Source organism: Pomacea canaliculata, linkage group LG13, assembly GCF_003073045.1.
Source record: "Pomacea canaliculata isolate SZHN2017 linkage group LG13, ASM307304v1, whole genome shotgun sequence".
In the NCBI taxonomy this organism is placed as follows: domain Eukaryota; kingdom Metazoa; phylum Mollusca; class Gastropoda; order Architaenioglossa; family Ampullariidae; genus Pomacea; species Pomacea canaliculata.
In genome coordinates this window covers 4,822,866-4,845,584 of record NC_037602.1, presented here as the reverse complement: position 1 = coordinate 4,845,584, position 22,719 = coordinate 4,822,866, and the positions used below count along the sequence as shown (strand labels likewise).

The following is a 22,719-nucleotide window of genomic DNA, read 5'->3' as shown; positions in this document are numbered from 1 at the left end:
AAATGATTTATGGTTTCTATCACAGACACACACACACACAGAGTCAAACACATAAATGTCCATGCAAACATGCATACCACTCACCTAAACTATACCAGACATCCATTTCACCACTGAGTGTTCGAACCTCAATGATAGTTTGACCCAGAAAATCATCAGACTCCCTTGTCAACTTTTGTCGCAGCTTTGACTTGAGGTCATTGTCTTCATCCCTAGTGCAAATAAATAATCTAAAAGTTGAGTATGTGGAAGAAATCATGACAAGTACCAAAGAAAGTATGCTTACTTGCTGATCCCTCTCACTCCAAATAAATAACAAACTGACGACAATTTCTTTTTCAAACTGTGCATAATCTATTGCAACAGTCTACTATGGGAGAGATTATGAGAATTATTAAATATAAGATTAGAACTGACACAATAAATATAGTTATGTGCTGAAAAAGACTTACCACACTCGTACTTTGATTCTGTCTGAGGAATTGTGACATTCACTGAAAATGGAGAAAAAACAATGAATAACTGAAATGACCAAATCTTGGCCTTCTATCTTCAGACTGAAATAAGAAAAAAACTTAAGGATTACTGTTTATGACATTTCATTTTCATAAAAGTTTATAAAGATAAAACTGAAGGACCATAAAAAAAGCCATCGTAAAACTGTTTTGATTGAATCAACACAATCATATTTCTCTCATCTTCCTTGTCCTTCAAATTACTAACCATTCTAAATTAGCTTTTTATACCTCTGAGAATTAAGAATTTTTAAAAAACAGAAAATGAGAACCTAGATAACAAAATACACCCAGGCAACATTTGGCATTTGCTATCTTGGTTACAGGAAGCCACAGTATTTGACAGAAAGGAAGTCACTGGAAGGTCTGTTCAATGGAAGCCATCTTGATGTATGGCTAACATATCTACTTACATGACATTAATATTGCATGTAAGAACCTCGTTGCATCACTCAGAAATTATCAATGTTCACTCCAACATATTAATAACTGTAGATTCCCTGTAAACTTGCAATAACATTTTTAATCGTGCAGCTAAAACTTTTAATTTATACTTATAAAAGTTACTAAATATGTTATAAACTACACATCATTGAATTTTAGTCAAAATACTGTACTGATAAAGCCTACGAGCCCTAATGGCCTTAATATAGAGCAAAAACAATGTTTACGATTGATGCAATAAGAATGTTATGATATTTTCCTGCTTCTTCATCAATTATAGCTGCTATGCACAGCACAGAACAGTAGGCCAATGCTGCCTTCTCTCCAGCATAGAGCAAGGGTGGCTCTAATTAAGTAACTGTCAGCAAGTAAGTTCCAGCAAAATATCATTTTACAGGCGCATATTTTTTCCTCTTTATTTTCAGGGTTAGGAATCTGTTATGATTGTTTTAATCACCTTTCTGGTTGACAGATTTGTTTACCTCTTTATATCTAGTCACTACATTGGACATAATGAGGACATTGTGATATATCACCTGTGCACAGCACAGCATATTGGAGTGCTGTTTGGCTCCCAAGCAGCAACTAGCTTGTGCTGTAAGACTTTAACAAAAGAACTATAAAGTTATACAAGTCATTAACATCATCTTCTTACTGGTTCTGTTTCTGCTTTTTTTTCTTCATGTATCTATATTTTGATGAGATAAATATGAAGAAAGCAGCTGATTGATACAATGTCAGGGGCCCACACTCACAAGTAGAATTTCTCGTTCCATTCTGGATTGAGATCCTGAGGCACTGTCTTTGTGCGCTTCCTCACCTTGCCCACTTGCACTGTGACGTAGGGGTCACTTGTACCTGTCTTGTCTTTCCCTGTTAACCCCTGAGCTGATATCACTGCAGCCATCAAACATATACATCACATTAGAAGAGTGTGCATGTCTTTCAAATGAAAAAGTTGTCCTAAAATGGCTGTGGTTTATCTTCTCAAGAGAAATTATGCTCTACACAAAGATTCAAGCCTCTAACATGTATAGGATGTAAACAATGCACCAATCTCTCCATGCACCATCAATAACACTATATAGTTCTGTAATAATGTAATATGCTTGAACACGTAATAAGTAAATTTATAAAACTTTGAAAAGTTTTATCATCACTGAGTTTTTTTTTTGTTTTTTTTGAAAAGTGTGTGGGTTTTAATAATTTTAAAAATACTTTAAAAATAAAAATCTTATGGTCAAAATTGGTATTTATACAGGGTAGGCCACTTAAAAGTAGTCTACCTCTGATCTAAGCATGGCGAAGTAGGCTACATTTAAGTGATCCATCCTGTATAAGCAATTGTGTAATAATGAATTTTGAGTTACTTTATACTGTCACTGTGATATTATGACAAATATCTGGAGAAGAATAGCATTCAGGAGATCATGCAGAGCAATTTATAGCTTTCTTTCCCTTTCGTTTGTATTATCTCCATTTTAGTCTCTTGCAATTTTTCATCTCTGATCACCAACTCAGACATGCAAAACATTTTAAATGTATAACAATTATTTTCAAAAATAACGATTCACATTTGTCATATTGCAAAGACTTAAATTCACTAACTCAAACAAGAATGCACCTGCATAAACACTTTCACATATGCAGATACATATAGATATACACCCGCTCACCGCCCCACTCCTAGCCCGCTCTTGGCACACAAGCTATAAGTCAAAACATGCACTAAGACTGTAAAAACACTAATCAATATGCACATCTGTGAGGTTCAATACAGAAATATATATTTCTAAGCTTTCACAGCCAAAACTGAGCAAATACTAAACAGGAGCAAAAAGTAAATTTGCTGGTAGGCCAACATGAAGAGCAGTAAGTTATCTAAAATTATGAGTATACATATGCTTGGGTGAGTACACACATCTCACACACACACACACACTTTCTCTCTTACACACACATGCATTCAAGGATACATGTACATGCATAAAATTACACATGCACAAGCTTAACACACTAAACATCAGTGTTTGATATTCCACTAAAAACATTGGAAAGAGGGGTGTTTTCCTGTGGGGTCTATAAATGAAAAAAGATGCCAAAAGAATAGAGGGTTTGGGGAGAGGCAACTTATAAACCATGACTCTGATAAAATTAAGCATTTGCATCATATCACTTATAAGCAGTGTCAATTTTATCTAATTTATTATATCCCTTATAGGCTGGAAACTAAGGCCATTGATGTCTTAAACTGGTTGACGAAATACAAGTTAATACTCTAACAACCATTAGTAGAACCAAAGATATTAATGATGGACACTCAACGTGATATATCTGAGACTGGGAGATGAGAAAACAACTAAAGCAGCTGCAACAATGCCACTGTGATCTTTCTACTGCTGCAGTGACATTTAAGGGAGCATCATTTATGAGATTGTGAAAAGGGCAGAATAATCAACGATTGATATTTTTTTATGCAAATTATTGAATGGCTGTTAAATGTTGACCTACACAAACCAGACTTTTACCTTGGTGGATTACTGCATACCATGAGATTTTCATATGTTAACTCCCTCACTTGGGCATGCACTCATCTGACCTTCAAATACTCACACACACACACACACGCCCATCCATCCACCTTCAAAATCAAACACCCCTCCCTCTCAATCTTTTCCTATTATGTATGCTTTGAACTGCAGTTAAGCAGTTTAATATCTTTGTAGAACACAGCTTTAAAAACTTCTATCTATCCATTTTCTTCTCAATGCAACCTCAAAACTTCAAAAATAAATAAATGAAATACTAATCTGAGCTCAATTCTTGTATCTCTACATGATACCTGTGACTGCAATGCGTGCAGACCACTGAGAAGTACCATCAGATAAGAAATTTTGGGCTGCTTTCATATGTCCAGCATGAGAGGTAGGGTCAATATTAAACACAGATCTGCAACACAGATTGTACAGGCACGTGCTGGTTGTCACTGCTGCCAGAAGCACACAACATCCAGTAACATGTGGCTTTACATTACAACAATCAATGCAAATACACTGTTCACATGCAGGTAAGTTTATATATTCAGAGACTACAGACAATGCAAATCTGCCTGCTACCATGACCATACATGCATTGCAGTCTGAATATTGAACAACTTGCAGGAACAGCAGACATGCAATGTAAACACTTCCACATCTGAGTCATATAAGCAAAAATGTGCATATGCTTATAGAATTGAAGGAATATTTTTTAATTAAAGGTACATTAACAATTTAATGCTTGAGCTTCAGTAGCAAAGGAGTAATTGGCACAATATACCTAAGGGTAAGTATATACAGGTTCAATGTTTTGGATGTTAAAGGACTAATAGGGTGCAAAATTTAATTTGTTTTACTGAGTGGGTCAAGCTTAGTGTGAGATACTTTTTTCCAAATCTGAGATACATGACTACAAACATAGTCATGCACAGAAAGCGATCTACAACACAGATGTCAGCATAGTACATGGGTATGCTTACACTGTGAAGGCCTTACCCACTGGAAGTGATAGGGACATACATGTTAATTTGGCACATTAATGTGCCTAATTATTGTGATGTCACGATTTTGACCTCTTTTTGCATATGGCATCTTTGTAGGTGTGTCTTGAGAACAGTAAGGCAGGGGGAAGTATTCACCAGATTTGAGGAAATAGTACCTTGCATTGAGATTTACTCAATCATTAGAAAAAATGTTTTGGACCCCTCTGTCCAGTTAAAGTACTAACAACAACCACACATCTTTCTAAACCAAATCTTAAGAAAAGCCTAATGAAAAGTTTGACAATCTGTATTTTACAAATACTTCTCTTTTTTCTAAAAATTAAATTAACCAAGCATAATGTCTTTAATGGGTTTGATTTCATAAAGAAAATAGAGTGATATAGATGATATGAATGTCTGGTAGTTTTAAATAGATGGTAATGAAAATTTCTGTGCTTTTATATTTCTACCCAAATAACCCTAAAATTAAAAATACTTTTACACGAACAAGTGAAAATTTACTGGTGTCTCAACTACATACATGAAAAGTATGTACATTTTAAACTATATAATTGTAAATTTGATGACATTAAATTAAATCTAACAAAGGATTTTACACCAAAGAAAAGATGTGTTTATGCTAACTCTGTTGGCTAAAATGAAATAGCAGAGTTCAGCACTGAAAAAGATGTAATGTTTGCATAAATGAAACACATCTGCAACAAACAGCCACTGCAATAAAGCTATCATGCACACAAGGAAAATAATGCTATGATGGAACAAGAGCAAACAAAATGCTAACAATCAGACACCAATTCAAGGTCCACTTGAAGTTTGGGTTGCAGTAACAACCTTACCAGTAATAGCTATTTTTGCTGACCACTTGGATGTGCCATCCAGCACACTCTGCTTGACGGCCTTCATGTGTCCTGAGTGGGACTTTTTATCTACACCAAACACTTGTCTGCACACGGTTAATGAAGCTTAATCACAGCATGTTCACGGTAAAAGGAATTTTTTTAATTATCCTCTTGTTCTACTTCTTTGCACTTCTTGCCTTCTGTCACAAAATATGACCCATTTCCATAGTGTTATGACAGCTCACTTGTTAAAGGAAAAGGCCTTAGGAAAAAGTGAAAGGGGGAATTGGTGGTTTACACTGTTTGCAACAAGGTTATGTCACAGTATAGTAGGTTGTCTATAATCAGACACCACAAAGAAAGGACAGCATGCCTGAGACAAGATCTTAACTCAGAACACCTGGTCCTCATTGTATTATATAGTGAGTAGTACTTAGCCACTTCCCCACTGAACTGCCTTGAAGTACAACATTTAGGGTTTCAAAAATTTTGGTGAAGGCCTCTGATTAAAAGGATAAATCTTCAAGAGCTATATCTAATGCTGTGTACTACTATAGTGGTAACTGCAACAACTATAATTTCTCTGTGGCTGACAGAAGAGTTTGCATGATATCAAAATACAGCACACCTTTCTTGTGCTTTCTCCCTTTCTGATTTCATACACTGTGTATAATTTTCTTTCATTCCAATCTGTTTTAACTGAGTACATCAATGCTTAAATGCAACACCATCTTGTACATTACATGAATAAACAAAATTATATTTTTTTAAGTTATAATGCAATGATGATATTCCTCCAAGATGGTTCAACAAGAATATAGCTTTTATTTTCTCGAGAAAGTTCAGATCTTTATAGAATTCCTTACATCAAAACCCTCTCAAGCTAGAGAGCTCAGATAGTATGAAAAATTGTTTTCCATATAGGTCAAACAGTATATAGGTATAAAGCAAGTAAAACAAAATCACCTTATGAGCTCAAAGATTTCAGGTTTGTTCTTTTCTCTTGTCTTCATTCGTTCCTTCATTGCCTTGATGATGTTTAGAGCCTTATCATCAGCACCATGTTTTGTGCTTTTTTCAGCTGCTCCTGAAATATAAAAAAAAATTTGAAGGATCGATGTCGAACATAAATAATTAGAATCTTTAAACTGCCCAACAGACAACAGCAATTATTTCAATTATTTCACTACATAAATTTGGAGAAGATTGTTTTAAAATCACATGGTTCAAAAGTGGCGCAACTCTTTTGAAAATACAGTAATGAAAAGCTTCAAACTAAAATTCATTTCTTCCCCACCCTGAACCTAATATTAAAAGTAGAACCAGTCTCAATACAAATATATGTAAGTATATAAAGTTATTCTTAAGAAAACATAATTTGTTTTCCAAAGCAGATATACACAGATCTGCTGTTCTGCCTTCCTTCCCATACTGACACACCCATGATACACTCATATTACAGAAGGTGGCTGAATGGCCAAAACACACAGCTAACAAGTTAACTATATTATTAACATAAAAGTTGTTAACTGAAAAATCATGACAAAAAAGTACACAGGGCAGCAAATGTCCGATCAAGCTGTGCAATCTAACAGATTAGCAAAAACAATATAGTCAGCATATAGTCAGCATTATGTCTTCTCACCATTTCTCAAGTCCACTTACTCTGTAAGCAGTCAGCATTTAAAAGAGCTTTGCATTTCTCGTGGCATTTGACCCCGCACTCAGTACATCGCACTCCCTGTCGGGCCAAGCCCCACAGAAGCCCTTCACACTCAAAGCAGTAAGTAGGTGAGCTGGCTGACCACACAACAAAATTGTGAGGAGTGGTGCTGGAGATGGGGTATATAAGAGCTTGCAGAGTCTTCTTGTACACATGCATTTTCTGGACAGAAGAGTAACAATTTAAGAACCATTATCAGATCAGAAGTTGCTAGGGGAGGGGAAACCCACATACTAGATGGACAAAATTATGAGAAAAAATGATTTCAGTACCACAGGCATAACCAACTGGTATTTCTTTACTAACAACTTGTCTTTATATCAATATAAACAATATACAAAACTTTAAATACCTTTATGCAAGTATATAGAACATCTCATCTCTTACTCACACCCCTACCCCCAACTCATATTCACACATGACTGCTAACACACACTTTTTTTAATTCATGAAATAGGATCTATGTAAGATTCTTAAAGTAGCAAAAATCCCCCAAACAAAACCCCCTAAAATCAGACATACCAGCTCCTCATCATTAAGCGACTGCCTGGCAACCATTGCTGATGGGACACCTGCATTCCTCTTGTTCTGCATACTCTGTCATAATTACCAAGAGAAATTAAATTTCACAAGCAGACATTCACTGTGTTTGCATGTAGCATGAATCACTTTTGCTTTTGCAGCAAGAGCAAACAACATTATATAATCTAATCTGAGAGAGCTGTTCTTTGCAGAGTTGTAATTGTCATACTTTTAAAAAGTGTAGAAATCACCCTTCTCTGACAACTTTTGAAGTGGTGATCAACGATTTTGATTGACGTATGCTGCACAAAAATGTAAATATCAAGTGGGAGGGAAGATGGTTATGTGAGAAAGACAAGGGCAAGAAAGGGATTAGGAGGGGATAAGGACACAGTGAAGGAACACAGTCTATTACAGCCGGATTAAAAAATATAACAGATTTGAAATTCTCTACACTTTCTTGCATTTGGTATTTTTGTGTCTCTTTTACATCATACAAAGTAACAAATTTCTCTCATAAACACTGTTGCACCACTGCTATAATAGATGAGAACATAGAAGACTTGCCTGCCAATGAATATTAAGTAAGATGTTTTCTACTTTTTAAAGAAATTTCTTTAGCTTTAAATTCCAGTAAAACTTGCAATCTGTATTTCATAAAGATGCAAAAGTGATGTGTTTTCATCCTTGTTTATCAGAGATAATTCAAAATATAAGTCTGACTGCTTGTAACTATTAAGTCATTTCCAGACTGAAAACTGACATTAGACATGTGAAACATGCATGCATTAACAAGAACAAGAGAGCTCTGACACTGTCCTAAAGTTAAAATTTGAAAAAGAAAAAAAAATGTAATAATAAAATTGGTTTACACAACAACACTGACACTTTTAGACCTATGGTCACAGCTCTGCCATCTAACAGATGTGTAATGCTCTGCTTCCCCTGTCTGTACTCGGTTCATGCACAATCGGTACACCATGAACGTGGGATGGTTTCTGCTTGTACGTCATGACATGATTAATCCCGCATATTTGACGCCTATTTGTGTTTCTTTAACTGTTATTCCTTATTCTTTCTCTATCTTCTGTCAAAAACTAAACTGCTCAGTCTTACTTGTAAGTCACAGAAAATAGTGAGTGGATGAAGAGAGATTGTGTGTGTGAAAGTGTGTGCACGCTTGTATTCGTGATTATGCATGTACGAGTGTGTGCTTGCACACACATGCATGCCTGTGGTAAAAAAGTCTACTAGAAACATGCCAAAGTAAGAAAAAAAGCAAATCACTTTTGACAATATGCTTGACATTCAGAGTTATGGTCAAAGACCAGTGTGTTTATACATGCAAATACTTTCAAAAATTGTCTCCTGAAAAAAAATCATTAGAACAAAATGCATATAATGATACAAAGGTTATACTACTCAAGTATGACTAGATATGGAAAACTAGTACTACAATTAAGGATTGCCAAGACATTCCAAAATGTGAATGAAACAGGTGGAAATGAAAACAGAAAATGCAGGCAATGCACTGGAGAAAATTTCTGATGCAAAGAAAGTGACTAGGAAGAGGAATTAACCCTTTGGAACAGTATAAAAACTGATTATCCTATGATCCATAGCCTTAGTATCTGTTAGCTGTGATTGGCCATGAGTACTTTTTAACTCTGATCAGTTGCTTGATTGGTTCATGGGATCTGGTTTTCAAATAATGAACAACTGAATGCCTACTTGATGTCTATGATGTCTTCATGCAACACTAAATTCATCTTATGATGGGGCATTGTGATAATGCATGAATCTGCATCTAGTACTGGAGTTCAGACAGGAGAATAATAATAAGGTATTCATGTTACGTCCCAGCAATAAAGTGATCCTAAGGTGAATTGAATCTACACAATTGCGTGCTCCTAAACTCCACACTTGAGCTACTGGAAATATATTTATATCATTTTGTTTCATAAAGAAAAGTTCTAAATAATTAAGAAACAAAACGTTTACAAAAATATTGGCAAAAAAAAAAATAAAAATAAAATAACTTCACAACACTTTGAAACTGAAGAAAGATTGAAAATGTTCTTAAACACAGCACATGTATACCTTCATAACCTGGTGTTATACAAGGATGAAAAGGAAAGGACAGTTTGAGTGAAAAAAATATAATGAAAATGGTCGCAATGATCAGCAAAAATATATAATAAAGATTAACAAAGAGATGGATTAATAATATGAACATATAAAATATATGATAAAGATTAACGTAGAGATGGATTAATAGTAAAATCATATCAAAAAGCTAACTGTGTAGAGAACTGAGTCAAGTTTCTTCTATACTAAAGTTTATGTGGCATACAAGAATGTCATTTTGTTTACTAGCTAAATAATAAATATAGCCAAAGAAACATGTTGTAAATAGCTTTTTAATTATTTTTTTGAAAAATTTTTCGTTTTGGATGCCACCACTTCTAAACAGTAGCAAACATAGTTTGCTTCCATACATAAGCTACAAAAAATATTCCAGTCAATTCTTCTAAAATCTTCAGTGTGCATCTCAAGAAAACTGTGTAAAGTGAACCAACTTAAAACTGAAGATGTTCACATTCTATTTTTAAAAATATATTTTCATACAAGAGTCTTTTTTACAGTTAATGACTACTGCATTCAAAGCTATATAGGGCAGGGATGGGCATGTATATAGATATGTATGCATTGAGTCTTCCTCTTATCATGTATGCACAATTCTCTTCTTTCTGTACTTTCCAGCTTCTTCCACCCCAACTACCCTAAACTTCTCCATACAAATAGATTTTGATTCTCTGTTTGACGGATGCAACCTTAAATGGAAATAACTTGTTATAGCTAACCATAACTGACTGATCCATTCCTGATAAAATTAATTGTTACACCAGCTTCTGATTTTAAAATTCTACAATAGCTTTTTAGTTCAAGTGTTCAGCTGTTTGGCACAAGAACTTTCATTTCAGCACAATAAAAATGGAGAAGAAAAGTCTAACAATATCTAAAGGGGAGCAGGAGTTTTAGGAGGAAAGAATTAAATGAAAGATGAAAATGCCCATTCACACAATTCGTAAGAACAAATATTTAAAAAAGAGTTTCTGGTAAAATAATTTTTTCACTGTGGCAACCTTTACCATATGAAAAGCATCACAGAGACCAGTATTCTTTATGCCTTTGTCTTCTGTGTAATTATCACAATTTTATTATAACTCAAACCTATTTTCACTTACCAAGTCACTGACGAGTGGTATACTTTTTCGCCTTGGCTTAATTTCAGGTGTACTGTCAATGCTTGTGTAGAATGGATTATGCTCTGGAGGTCTATAAATATGCAAATGTCACCAGTTAGGGTCATCATCAATTTTGACAATCTCCCCACCACCAAGGAAAAAAAAAGTTGTATGTAGATCTCTTCTCATACCCGTCCATGACGCACAAACCACAAACATAATATACATCTGATATAGTCACAGTCACCATTGTAATCTACAATTTTCCATCACGTTTCAAATTCCTTCAGCTTTTTTACTTAAATGAAATGGTTTCCTCTATCTGTTTATCTGGTCGGAACTGCACCAATCATAGCTTTCAAGAAAGTGCTCATGCTTATAGTTAATAATAGAACACCGTGATGATACTTCAACCAGGAGGCAAGCTTGTTAAACAGTGAATTATCATCAAAACAAACTTTAATTTCTATTACAGATGACAAATACATACTACACCTTTGACAAAATCATATGAATATGATATAACAATGATTGTGGTTTTAGGCACCATTGAAAAACTAGTAAACCTAAGCTTTATTCATTACACCAAGCATTTCCGAAGTATTTGCCCTGCATTCCTCAAGAAGTTTAGGAACATCAGTTCTATAACCCATGGTTGCCTGTTAATTTTACTTTTCAATCATCTACAATTTAGAATGATGACTTTTATGTGATTGGTATAAACTACATGTATATATATGTATGTATGTGCTCTATGGAAATAATCTGGAAGTCTTAAGAGAAAATTCTGGATCCTTCATTTACCTGTTTATCTTCTACAATACTTCTGAAACTAACATCAGTCTCTATGAGTCCACTTGTAAAAAGTGCCATAAAAGAACTTACCCGCCATTAGCTGGAGGCCAGGCCTTGTAGTTGTAACCCTCTGAGTAGTCATGATCATCTGATACCCCCATCATTGACCCTGACTGCAACAATTTGACATTCCTTTGCTCATTAAACTTGCTTAGTGTAAAATATATGATTTACTTCTTTCAGTTTATAAATATTCATGAAGACTATAACTGATGCTGATGTAGTAAGAAAGAATACCCAGAAAGTGAGAAAGGAGGGTTTCTGTGACATCCAAATGCTAGCAGCGACAGATAACCCTGGCTGACCATCAATAATGCAAAGCATTAAACTAAACTATTAGCTCATTTATTTATACTCATAAACAGATGAGTGAGACTAGCCACGTTGCTGCCACCAGAGTGGCTCATCAAAGCCATGGCAGCCTAATGGGGAAACGATTAGCCTTCATCATTCTAGCACTTTATCCTGCCATCCAGGCCCATGATGACCACTGCATAATCATCTAAAAATGTTTATACAGCTCCCTTAATGCAGGTTATAATAAAATATTCACAAGAGTGCAGAAAGGAAAATAAAGTTATTGTCAGTCAACGTATGTTTTTTGAGAACTGATTTTAACTCCCAAGGATGGGGATAAATTTGGAAATGCATTTTCCATTGCACGGACTGATACTATGTGCAGGATCACACACAAACGCACACTCACGAAAGCAAGAAACAACCTCATGCTCACGCATACAGCCGTATATTCACCTCCTGGAGGCTGGATGACAGTCCCTGTTCCTCCTGTTCGACGAAGAGTGGAGACCTTGAGCGGGCGATATGGGGAAAAGCACAGGCGGCTACAGTATGTGCGCGGACCAGCTTTCGCTTGGCATCATCAGAGAACAGATCGGTGTCCTCGGTCACCGCGCTACCAACCTTCTCCTGCCAGATGGGTTTTCGGTAAATGCTGGACGACCGATGAAAGCGGTACTCCTGATCGTCGTCATTATCGTTGCCGTCACCATCTTCGACCTCCGCATCGGACACGACCTCCGGTTCGCTATCGTCGCAATCCGACTCCCGCTTGATCTTCTCCAAGTCAGCACCCATCTTTATGGCCATGCAGCGTTCCGTCCGTGCACCAACGGCTGACTATGTACTCCGTACAGACTTCTCGCTGCGCGGATTGTGTTGCGCAGCCACCAGCCTACACTTGTCCTAATTCAAATTAATCACGACGACCTACATATAATTTCCTTGTCTTCATCTCTGTAATTCGGTTATGGGAATATGTACCTGGATGGGTGAGTCAAGATCAAAGAACACCGCAAGTCCAGACGCCCAGACAGAAATGTCTACCAGGTAAGGTAAACTTCTTAGCTTTTGTATGCAGTTGTCAACTCCAAACGACCTTTAAAAAAACCCAGCTCAGCTCCAGAAACAGCAGTACCTAGAACGAAGCAGCGTTCCTGTCGACACCGTACTGCACTAGCATCAAACCCATCGGCTGACAATTATTTCCTTTATGAAAAGGATATGAAGATTGAGTCCAGATAATTAGTTGTCTTTTTTCCCAAGCCGGAGAAGCATGCAATCAGTTATGCACTGGCAGCGCGAGGAGTAGAGCATGAAGGCTCGGGCCTGGGCCACGGTTACTATATAAGATGTCCTGGTGCCGACAGAGAGACAAAGGCTCGCTTTGAGCCGGAAGCATGCACGAGCGACTCTTCCTCGCAAATACTGACTGATCACTGACACATCACTCGTCAGACAACACGCAGTCAGCTTTACGGCTGATTTCGTGACACTGTCATGACCGTATGCTGTCCTGTCACGCTACCAACGACGTCACCTCTCCGAAATATCAATAAACAAAAATCCGTTAGTGATACACGACTCTCTCCTGACACTGTGAAGAACGAAGGAAAAGATAACAACGTAATCGCTTCCTCGCCTTCCTATCCTCGAGTCTGCTACACGCCTTGCTCATCTCGCCTTCTTGGTAAAAGGCAGTGAACGAGTCAACAAAATGTCCTTCTGGACAAACGAGCCAAAAATAAATCCTGAAATCCCAACCCCACTTTTTGTCAAAATGTGAAGACTAGCTTCTTGTTCGTGATATCAACTATTACAATGTTTGAAAACTTAATAAAATCTTGAAAGCAAAGAGAAACAGCTTCTAATCTCTGTCAGGAAAAAACGAAACAAAAAAACAGTCACGATTCTGAAAATAAAGATTTGTTTATCATTCTGAATGATAAAAGACCAATCACAATTAATCTAGCAGTGTACGTTGGCTTAAACAAGTCCGCAATATCTCATCTCAAATACGCATATACGCATATAGCACGCGTAGCCTGATACAGTTTTACATTTTGTTTTATCACTCACTACCTACCATCCCATGGACCTCGCAGATTTAAAACTCGGTGCAGCGCACCATTACTATACATCGGCATCCATAATGAAACGAGCCGTAGGTGATACGTTTTCCACAGGAATCTCTTTATCACAGTCGCAACGAACTATATAACGCCGCCCGATCTCATCATCCTTTCGAAACACGGCGACTATTAAAAAATAAAAAAAAAGAGTATCAACACAATCCCGTAGTTACCAACAAGAACCGGAGTATGATTCGTATGTGGCGTGGCGAGCCCAGCAGTCCAAGCACCACGACGAGCGTGCAATAAGTGTTCGTGCAGCAGTAACAATGCAGCAGGTCCAACGTCTCGTCACCGCGTAGTCGAGTGGATGCGATTCTGCGCGTGCCGCGACAGGCTAGGCTACTGAGTGACGTCAAAACGTCGTCAACCGTTTTCTCCGCCGGCAGCGAATACATCTATGTACACCTACAGGTACCGGTGTCATTGCTTTACCTTTTGATTCCACCTGTCCAAACATTCGCTGGTCGCGCCTGTAGCAACAGCGTGAGCGAGAACACGTTTCAGGATGAACGTAGAATATGTCAAACCGATAAATAAATACAAAATACAGCTTGGTCTGTGATTCAGAAACTGTAACACCATAGATGTGTATAGGTGGATTGCTGTCTGCCAAGATCAACGCTTAGCCTCTTGCAAAGTTCGCTGCTAGTCTCGGCGAGCCTTAACAAAGAATGGGACTAAACCGGAAGCTTTGTAGTAGCATGCCTCGTTTTAGTAGTTATCTGGAAAAAATCGTCTGCCAGCAGTCCAGCAATACAAGTTCGTGGTAACACCTATAGGCGATCTTATTCGAATGCTACGAAGACCCAACGACTGCGAAATTTAAAAAAAAAAATCGTCACCGAGTAATATCACAGCAAAATCAATAAAATTATATATCCCAAAAATTTATACCGATAAATCATTAAACACAAGGCATCTTATGTTGCTGTACACGAAAGAATAGAAAGGACAGCTCAAATTGCGACACCGGTAGATACGACTGCAGTTATACTACTTAAAGAATTACAATTAAAAAGTCTCGACAAATGTTGAACATTCACTAGCGCGGCGATCACAATTAAGGGACAAATGTCATTTACGAGTCTTAGCAAACACGATACACCCATAAAGCAACCTTTTACTGTCACCAGTACATAATCCGAAACCAGAGAGTCATTCTTTACAAAAGAACACAAGAACCTCCCAAATATTCAGAGTTGAATTATCTACACAGCCACACATCGCAATCATCATCGACAGGCGCTTAATGTCAAAGGCTTTTAGCATCGGGGATCTTGTAATTAATTTTCCGGTCGACAAGAATGTTTTGTTGTAGACACTGATACAGTACGCCTACACAAATGTGTTGTACACATACAAGCACTAAAGGCTACACACATACCGCTGTCAAATGCCTATAAAAGGCTTAGTGAATTTTCAATGATTATTATTTTAGATAAAACACTCGAGGAATGACCTCAATTTGTACTTCTGAGGTCAATAAGGGGCGCAGTCTATGCGACAGTTTCAAGTATAACTGAACGAGGAAGTGACCAATCAGCGAGTCGACATTTCTGAGGTCGGGCGAAAAAATAATGTCTCTTTTAAAAACCCTAGTAAAATCTGAAGTGTTCAAAGACTTGTTAGAAGCACATTTTTTTTTTTCGGGCTCAGATTTTGTCTGTTAGCATCTTTTAGTTTGATAACAACTGAGCAGTCGGGTTAGGCTTTCAAGTTGTTGCTGGCCAGCTTACAGGAGCACAAGGAAACAAAGAATTTCCGACTTTTTTTTTTCAAGCTCCAATACGACTACCTCGAGTGAAGAATGTCTTAATTCGGCACGCACATCGAAAGGCAAATAATCGTTTTACTCTTAGAAGCCGTGGGCTCTACGTCAGGAGCAGCTCGCAGACAAGGTAAATATCGCCATACAAAGTGGCATTTGGTGCGGATCGAAATATGTGTTTTCTGTACAGTCAGCGTCTCTTTTAAAAGCTGTTTCCTAAAGCATTCCAAATCGCGATCTGCAGTAGTAAAATGCGATTTTCATAGTGAAAATCCCGGTGTGGTTCAAAAGAAACAGAAACGGTTGCTGTTCTCTCTCTCTCACACACACACAAACACGCACATAAACACATGGGAAGTTCGTTTCACCATCCGCATCAGTAACTGGAGACGTATAAACATCGACAAATAGCTGTAGTATTATTTTTAATGATTAAAACAATTATATATATATATCAACTGTTCAAATTTCTATGGTTGAATAAATTAAAGATCCAGAAATGCTACATCCAAGTACAGGTTAAGGTTAACATTTGCCTTATATACAGACATGGTATGTGTAGGCAGCATCCAGCAACCTAGAAAAGTCAGCAGACACAAAATAAGGGGAAGGTGAAGAAGGAGTGTCGAGTGGTTGCCAGGTACCCCTGTCATCCGAAGTCGATTACTGCGTCATCTCCATCAGCTACAAACAACTTTCTGAGACGCCTAAAACGCCAACGTAGCTTTCCCCCTTCCCTCCTCCCCGGTTTACAAGGATCTTGGAAATTTGAAACCAGCAACCGTCGTTAGGAGGACTGTCACCTAGAAGCGTCCTTCCACGCGTCTATTAAACGAAAGTGATGGAAGGAGGGCAGCTGCGTGGAAATGCCAGAAGTGAAAACCCCTCCGCTTGCACCCAGGTACACGCATCTCTTTTTTCCTCCCTAAACGCCAAGGCAACGATACAACTACTTTCTAGGGAATAGCTACAATCTTTTGAATCCTGTCAACGCAAGGTAAAAAACGACTTAGATAATCAATTTTGACTTGTCCATACGGTTTTCGATTTCACTGGCTGAGATCTCCGTGGGCGGATGTCCGTTGGATGCACACACACAAGCGAGCGAACAGGATTCGAAATTTGCCAAATGGCTGCCTTGTGAATTTAGATAGCCTTAGTCAATGACTGAGCGCAATTAATGAGGCTGCATAGAACTGACTGGGTGTTGTACTCCACCATTAATGACATACTTTTCAGCACTCGAATTATTCAAAAGCTCACTACTGAATCGTCTATGATCTAAATGTGGAGCTGCCCCTCCTATTTTCAGGGAAGCTCGCAATATTGGCTTCATTAATTAAATTTTTTACCTTTGCATCTGATCTTGCTCTTAAAATATCCCCTACTACTTGCACACACACATAGAGTTCTGCAGAAACACTGGAATCTCACTTCGAGAGATACTTGACACTGACACCAGTTCAATGCTACAATCTCAAACATACACGTGTGAAGTACGGTACACTGTCATTAGAAACAAAATGATGTCGTGAGGCTAAAAGAGGCGAAACGTCTAGCTGAACGACAGTTGCTGAAGCCCGTTAGATGTTTTTAAAGAGATTTATAGTTATACAAAGCGAAGGTTCACTTTCATCGTTCTTCATGTCAAAAACCTCTTATTTCAGTTCCCAACTTTCCCATAGCTATTTCAATTCTATGAACTGTATGGGAGCTAGAGAGGGAAACAAAGGTTCTTTTCCGCTTCCAGCCATCTATCATGTCGACCCACAACTCATTCTCTGATTTCTTCTTGACCAAAATAACCGAGATTCGGCGATCATGCTAATCAACGGTACTCTGCTACTTGCCAAATGTATTTGCTTCTAAAAACTGTGAGTCTCTTTGAGAGCCACCTCCCTCTCACCGAGCTCATTCCACTCACAGACACAAGCAGACGTGAAAGCAGCCAAAACCAACTACTTGTTTGATGGATCCTGTTCCCGTGTCCCTGCTGGTAGAATGCATTAACCCACTTTTGCCTCCTATCACCAACACCATAAATAGCAGTCTATCATTTGACTTCCATTCAAGACTGCAGTGATGAGACCACTCCTTATGAAAACGATTCTAGACCAAAACGATTCTTAAAAAAAAAGAACTATCGTGCGGTATCGAATTTCTCCTTCCTCTCCAAAATCTTACGAAAGATCGTCCTCAAACAGCTCTTTGCATACTTGAGTGATAATTCTTTGTTATCCTTTCAACAACCATCATATCTCTCATTTACACAGCACCAAGACTGCGCTGCTACAAGTTGGAAATGACATTTTGTTGGCTTTTGATAACAGAAATCTCTTTGTCTTGACTTCGCTTGACCTCAGGGCAGTATTTGACACCGTTGATGACAGCACACCTCGATGAAACTACGGCATCTTCGGAATTGTTCCACTGTAGTTTGGAAAGTGATTTTCGCACTCAGTCTGTTGTTATCAATCATGTTTCATCCATCTGCCCTTTCATTTGGAATTCCACGATATCTGTTTTTGGATCAGTCATTTTTATCATGTACACCAAACCACTCTCTTTCCTTATTAACTGTCGTCACCCCGTTTCCGACCAGTCATTTGCTGATAACACGACTAAGTGACTCATGACGCAACTCGGACGTTGTCTACACCCAGGCACGTCAAACACGAGGCTGGCACAAAGGATACTGTAGCAATCACCAAAATCTGTTAAACAGGTCTTTTAATAATTTCCTGAAAATGTTTACAAACTCCACGAAGTTTCACACAAGGATTATGGAAATATTCAGTTCTATGTGTGAACAGTTATTTTCCTTCGTGAAATCATCAAACACTCCTCAAAGAACAGACTGACTGATCAACATCTCTCATCTCAATTGAAAGTGAGAACTGCACAGACATTTCAAACAAACAGCAAAAATGTGGCCCTATGCTCCTCGAAGAGTAAGAAGGACTAAACTAAGCTAGCAAGAATTGTCATTAAAACGAGGTGCCAAGCCTTAGGACAAAACACTAAAAGTAGTTGTAAATAAATGTTTATTCTGAACTATGGTAATTTTTGTAGCGTATTTATTGCTGTTGCATATAAGTCTATGTTGCCGTTTAAAATCCTTTTTTGATTTTTTTGCTAAACTACTTCATTACTTTGCATTCGTGAATGTGGCTAGCCGCTAAACCTTTTGTAGGTACATTGTATGTTTCTAAGCTTAAGTAATATTATTTTTATTAAATGACTTCAATTAGTTGTGTGCGACCCACATGACAACACAAATGTGACCCGTAAGGCCCTCAGGAAACCCTCAGTTTGGCATGTCTAAATTCTGAAATGATATAACACAGATGTGAGCTCTAGGACAACCAGTGGAATTAAACTGAATACGACTACAAGAATGAAGCTCTGCTTTTTCATTCACGTTACTCTTTCATCTTCCTACCATCCTCATCAGTTCAGCAAACCATACTTTCCTCTTCACGTCTTCAGTCCGCAGTTTGGCTAGTTTATAAAGACATGTACCTGGATATTATTCATGGCTTGGTAAGGATGTAGCCCAGAAAGCCTGGACACACGTTAGGATTCGTAGCTATATAAACATATCTTCTTTTTCTTCTTATTGATATTTTTATTATTAAACAGTTGAGTAAATAGTGCTTTGTATCACGCCCAATGCGACAGGATAATACTAGGAAAACTGTCGACATTCATCCACCTGAACAACAATAGTTGATGCAACAACCGCACTGACAGTACCGTCGTGAGTACGATAAATGTTTGCACAGCACATCAGCGACGGCTTCATCACGCCAGCGCTGACGGAAGTCAGTTACAGATAGAAGACAGATTACACGGTGCCGAGTGTGTTGTTTGTGCACGGATCTCTTTGAGATACAAAGTGCTTCCTCTTCAGGCTGAGGGCAGTTTCAACTGTCCAGTTAACTCTTTTGTACGTATTAACAGCTGTCGTCAGAGAATGTGTGAGCTGTTACTAAGAACACATACAAAGTGAACGATTCTTGAATACCGTCTTTTTCCAATTTTTCCATTCTCCAGTCTTCAGTGTTTATCAATGGCATCCAAACTGAGCGGTAGTCAGTAATATTAAAAAAACTTCAATGCTTCGTCTTCTGTCTAGCTAGCACAAGAATATACAGTCGTGCAATCCAAACCTAGATATATATTTACTTCACAATCGCACGAAAATATTTAATCAGGGTTTGGGAATGAATAATCATCTGACTTGACTCGAAAACATTAAGGACACTGAACCTGTAGTTCCCAGACAGCAACAGAAGAAAAAAAGCAAATGGACTGTCGCTTAGAAAAGTTGGTCAACTGTCTACAAATACAAGAACGAAGTCGCGACAACGAAGACACAGTGACCTGTACTCTCCGGTCAAGTCAAAGTGTGTCCTATGGGAAGCACGATATTTGAATGTCGCATACATCACCATCATCATCATCCAATCCCCTTGCCCCCACTACGTAGGACTGTACTACACAACCGAGACTGTGATCGCATTCTCTGGATAAATCTTGAAATCCAATGTTGAGGAATGGCGGCTGGAAGCGGAGTCAGGGAGGGAGTGAGGGGTATTGAGGAGAAGCGGGACTACCTTCCGCTCGAAGCACCTCGCAAGTAACCTGACCGCCTGTCATCGCTGTCCCTGAGGAGTGCGTGCACGGGCGTCTCGAATAGCTGTGTGAAGGTATCCGCAGGAAGTGGCATAGACCTTCTGTAATGGCAAGTGACAATTAAACTAGACATCCAGGACATTTAAAAGCACGATTCCGAAGTACACAGCTGCGTCTTGAGGTCCTTAGTTACCTTCGAGACGACCGACGACAGAGACGACTTGTGAGGCGTCCACAGTACATCAACACGACATGAACACACGGCCGAGCTCTGTTAAGAGCACTCGGCACGCAGGTGCAGCGGATCAAAAGCTTTTATTACCGATAGCAGAAAGTACGGGTTCTATCCTTCTTTGGGAGCCAGCGCACGGTGTGTTCAAGAGATTTGGCGAGGCGAAAGTTGAACCCTGTACCGGCACTGACATATATAAAGCGTAACTGTCATAAATGATGTTGAAAACATATCCGCCCTGAACAGAAAAATTGTCCTGTTGATTTTGTAAGCTTCATCCTGAAGGCAAACAACGGATAATACACGGCTTCAGCGTCAAAGCGTCTTTCACCATCGACGTCACTCTATACTTTCTTCGTGTTCGAGGCTGAGCTTTGCGATCTCGTGACCGGAAGTAGATTACGCACAATGAGCCCTGAGATAAGCTGTCTCCTTCTTCCCTGTTGGGGTCGGCAAGTGGTCCGGCAGATCTTGCCAACAGCACATTTCCGGCGTAAGAGTCCCAGCATGTACGATTTATAGCAGCTGGCGAAATTCCAGGCGCGCACGTGTTATCGCCACCATTCACAAGCCGAAAGTGAGGAAGTAGGAGTGCTCGTCGCACACACCGCTAAATGAAATTTCTAGCAACACTTCTCATCGCTAGCTCCATAACCGTTTTGTTTCACGTCGTTTCTTATATGTACATATTCCTTATATGTACTGCACGTATTCAACGAACACGTCTACCACACGTGTCCCATGTGCAGACATAGGTAAGATGGCCAATAGGCACTCAACATCCAAAAAGCTCTGCTTAAGCAAAAGAGACTTAAGTCAACGCTGCATGATTCTTCCCGAAGACTGAGTTGAAATGTAGCTAAGTGATCGACAGAGGAAGATACTGCATAGATTACTACATGCTGTAACTTGCATTTCCTAATGATTGCTTACATATTTACACTGCTGTGTTCGCTTGACTTTGAAGACTTTATTTAGTCGTGTGATGTTTAACGTGCGCTTCTCCACTATTTTCATCCATTTATCCTCTTCTGTTCCTCATTCTGTTATTGTTACATTCACGTCAAACACACTGCAAGATTTCAGGGCTATGTGCCAGTTATGCGCCTACCCTAGTAGCAATAAATACTGCAAACATACGAGTCCCACGGTGAAGTAAATGACCATGGGACCCATATGTTTTCGGTACTCGGTACTACTACGGTAGAAAGATCTCGGAAGACCGCCGTGGAAAGTACTGTCATCCTGTGACCCGAGGAAAAACAATCTCCGAACTGTGAATTAACTAATCACTCAAGACCCGTAAACTAGGGCTACCCTTGTTCGGCCAGACATTCAGACAACCATCCCTCTTCCATATTTTCGGATCTTCAGACCCGTGAAGACCAGCTCTCATTTGTCCAAAACGTCTTGGCAAAACCTAGCTCTTGCAGACTCGTTTCTTAAATGTCTGCTACCACCTCGACTTCTTGACGAAGAGAAGAGCTATATCCATACAAAGGATGTGGCTCTATTCTTTTTCATCTGTTGAAGCAAAAGCATCTACAAAAACTAATTAATCTGGCGCTATACTTGTGGAGTAAGGAGAAACGATTGACCCGACTTTTAGACAACAACGACAACGCTTCTACTGTGGTCGCGAGAAGTGTAAACTTGATGCATTATGGATTATATTCTGACCAACAAAACAAAGAAAATTATTGTTAACTACTTTACTAAAGTCTTGTTGATTCTTCGATGTTACCAACGATTTGTCCTTTATGTGTTTAAATCCACTTTTAGCGAGGACTTGCCTGGCGCAAATTACTTTCATTCTGAAGAGCCGAGCCGAACAAACAAATAAAAACCTTTTATTTACAGCACTTTGAGCGAGTGTCATAAATTTTGAGAAGAAAGTGGTGTCTTCTTGCTATGATTACTTTAATATTGTCATTTGATGCAAGGTTCAATGTTAACAACTGA

The 22,719-nt window shown here is 38.5% G+C and overlaps 1 protein-coding gene across 14 annotated transcripts in view; it reads right to left on the bottom strand.

The window, feature by feature from the left end:
• Nucleotides 1–22,719, bottom strand: part of LOC112554604 (protein unc-13 homolog B-like) — a 197,052-nt gene that overhangs the window by 21,807 nt on the left and 152,526 nt on the right. For 10 of the 14 annotated variants that reach the window (XM_025222483.1, XM_025222477.1, XM_025222482.1 and 7 more), the window contains 10 exons: nucleotides 11,718–11,800; nucleotides 10,833–10,923; nucleotides 9,685–9,693; nucleotides 7,585–7,659; nucleotides 7,005–7,224; nucleotides 6,306–6,426; nucleotides 3,802–3,908; nucleotides 1,715–1,856; nucleotides 453–494; nucleotides 85–212 (listed from right to left, as the gene is read on the bottom strand). In XM_025222483.1, the coding sequence (XP_025078268.1) occupies nucleotides 85–212; nucleotides 453–494; nucleotides 1,715–1,856; nucleotides 3,802–3,908; nucleotides 6,306–6,426; nucleotides 7,005–7,224; nucleotides 7,585–7,659; nucleotides 9,685–9,693; nucleotides 10,833–10,923; nucleotides 11,718–11,800 (1,018 nt within the window). Of the gene's footprint in view, nucleotides 1–84; nucleotides 213–452; nucleotides 495–1,714; nucleotides 1,857–3,801; nucleotides 3,909–5,336; nucleotides 5,444–6,305; nucleotides 6,427–7,004; nucleotides 7,225–7,584; nucleotides 7,660–9,684; nucleotides 9,694–10,832; nucleotides 10,924–11,717; nucleotides 11,801–12,440; nucleotides 14,728–22,719 lie in introns of those variants that run through there. The other 4 variants (XM_025222491.1, XM_025222478.1, XM_025222480.1 and 1 more) reach the window with 4 other exon arrangements.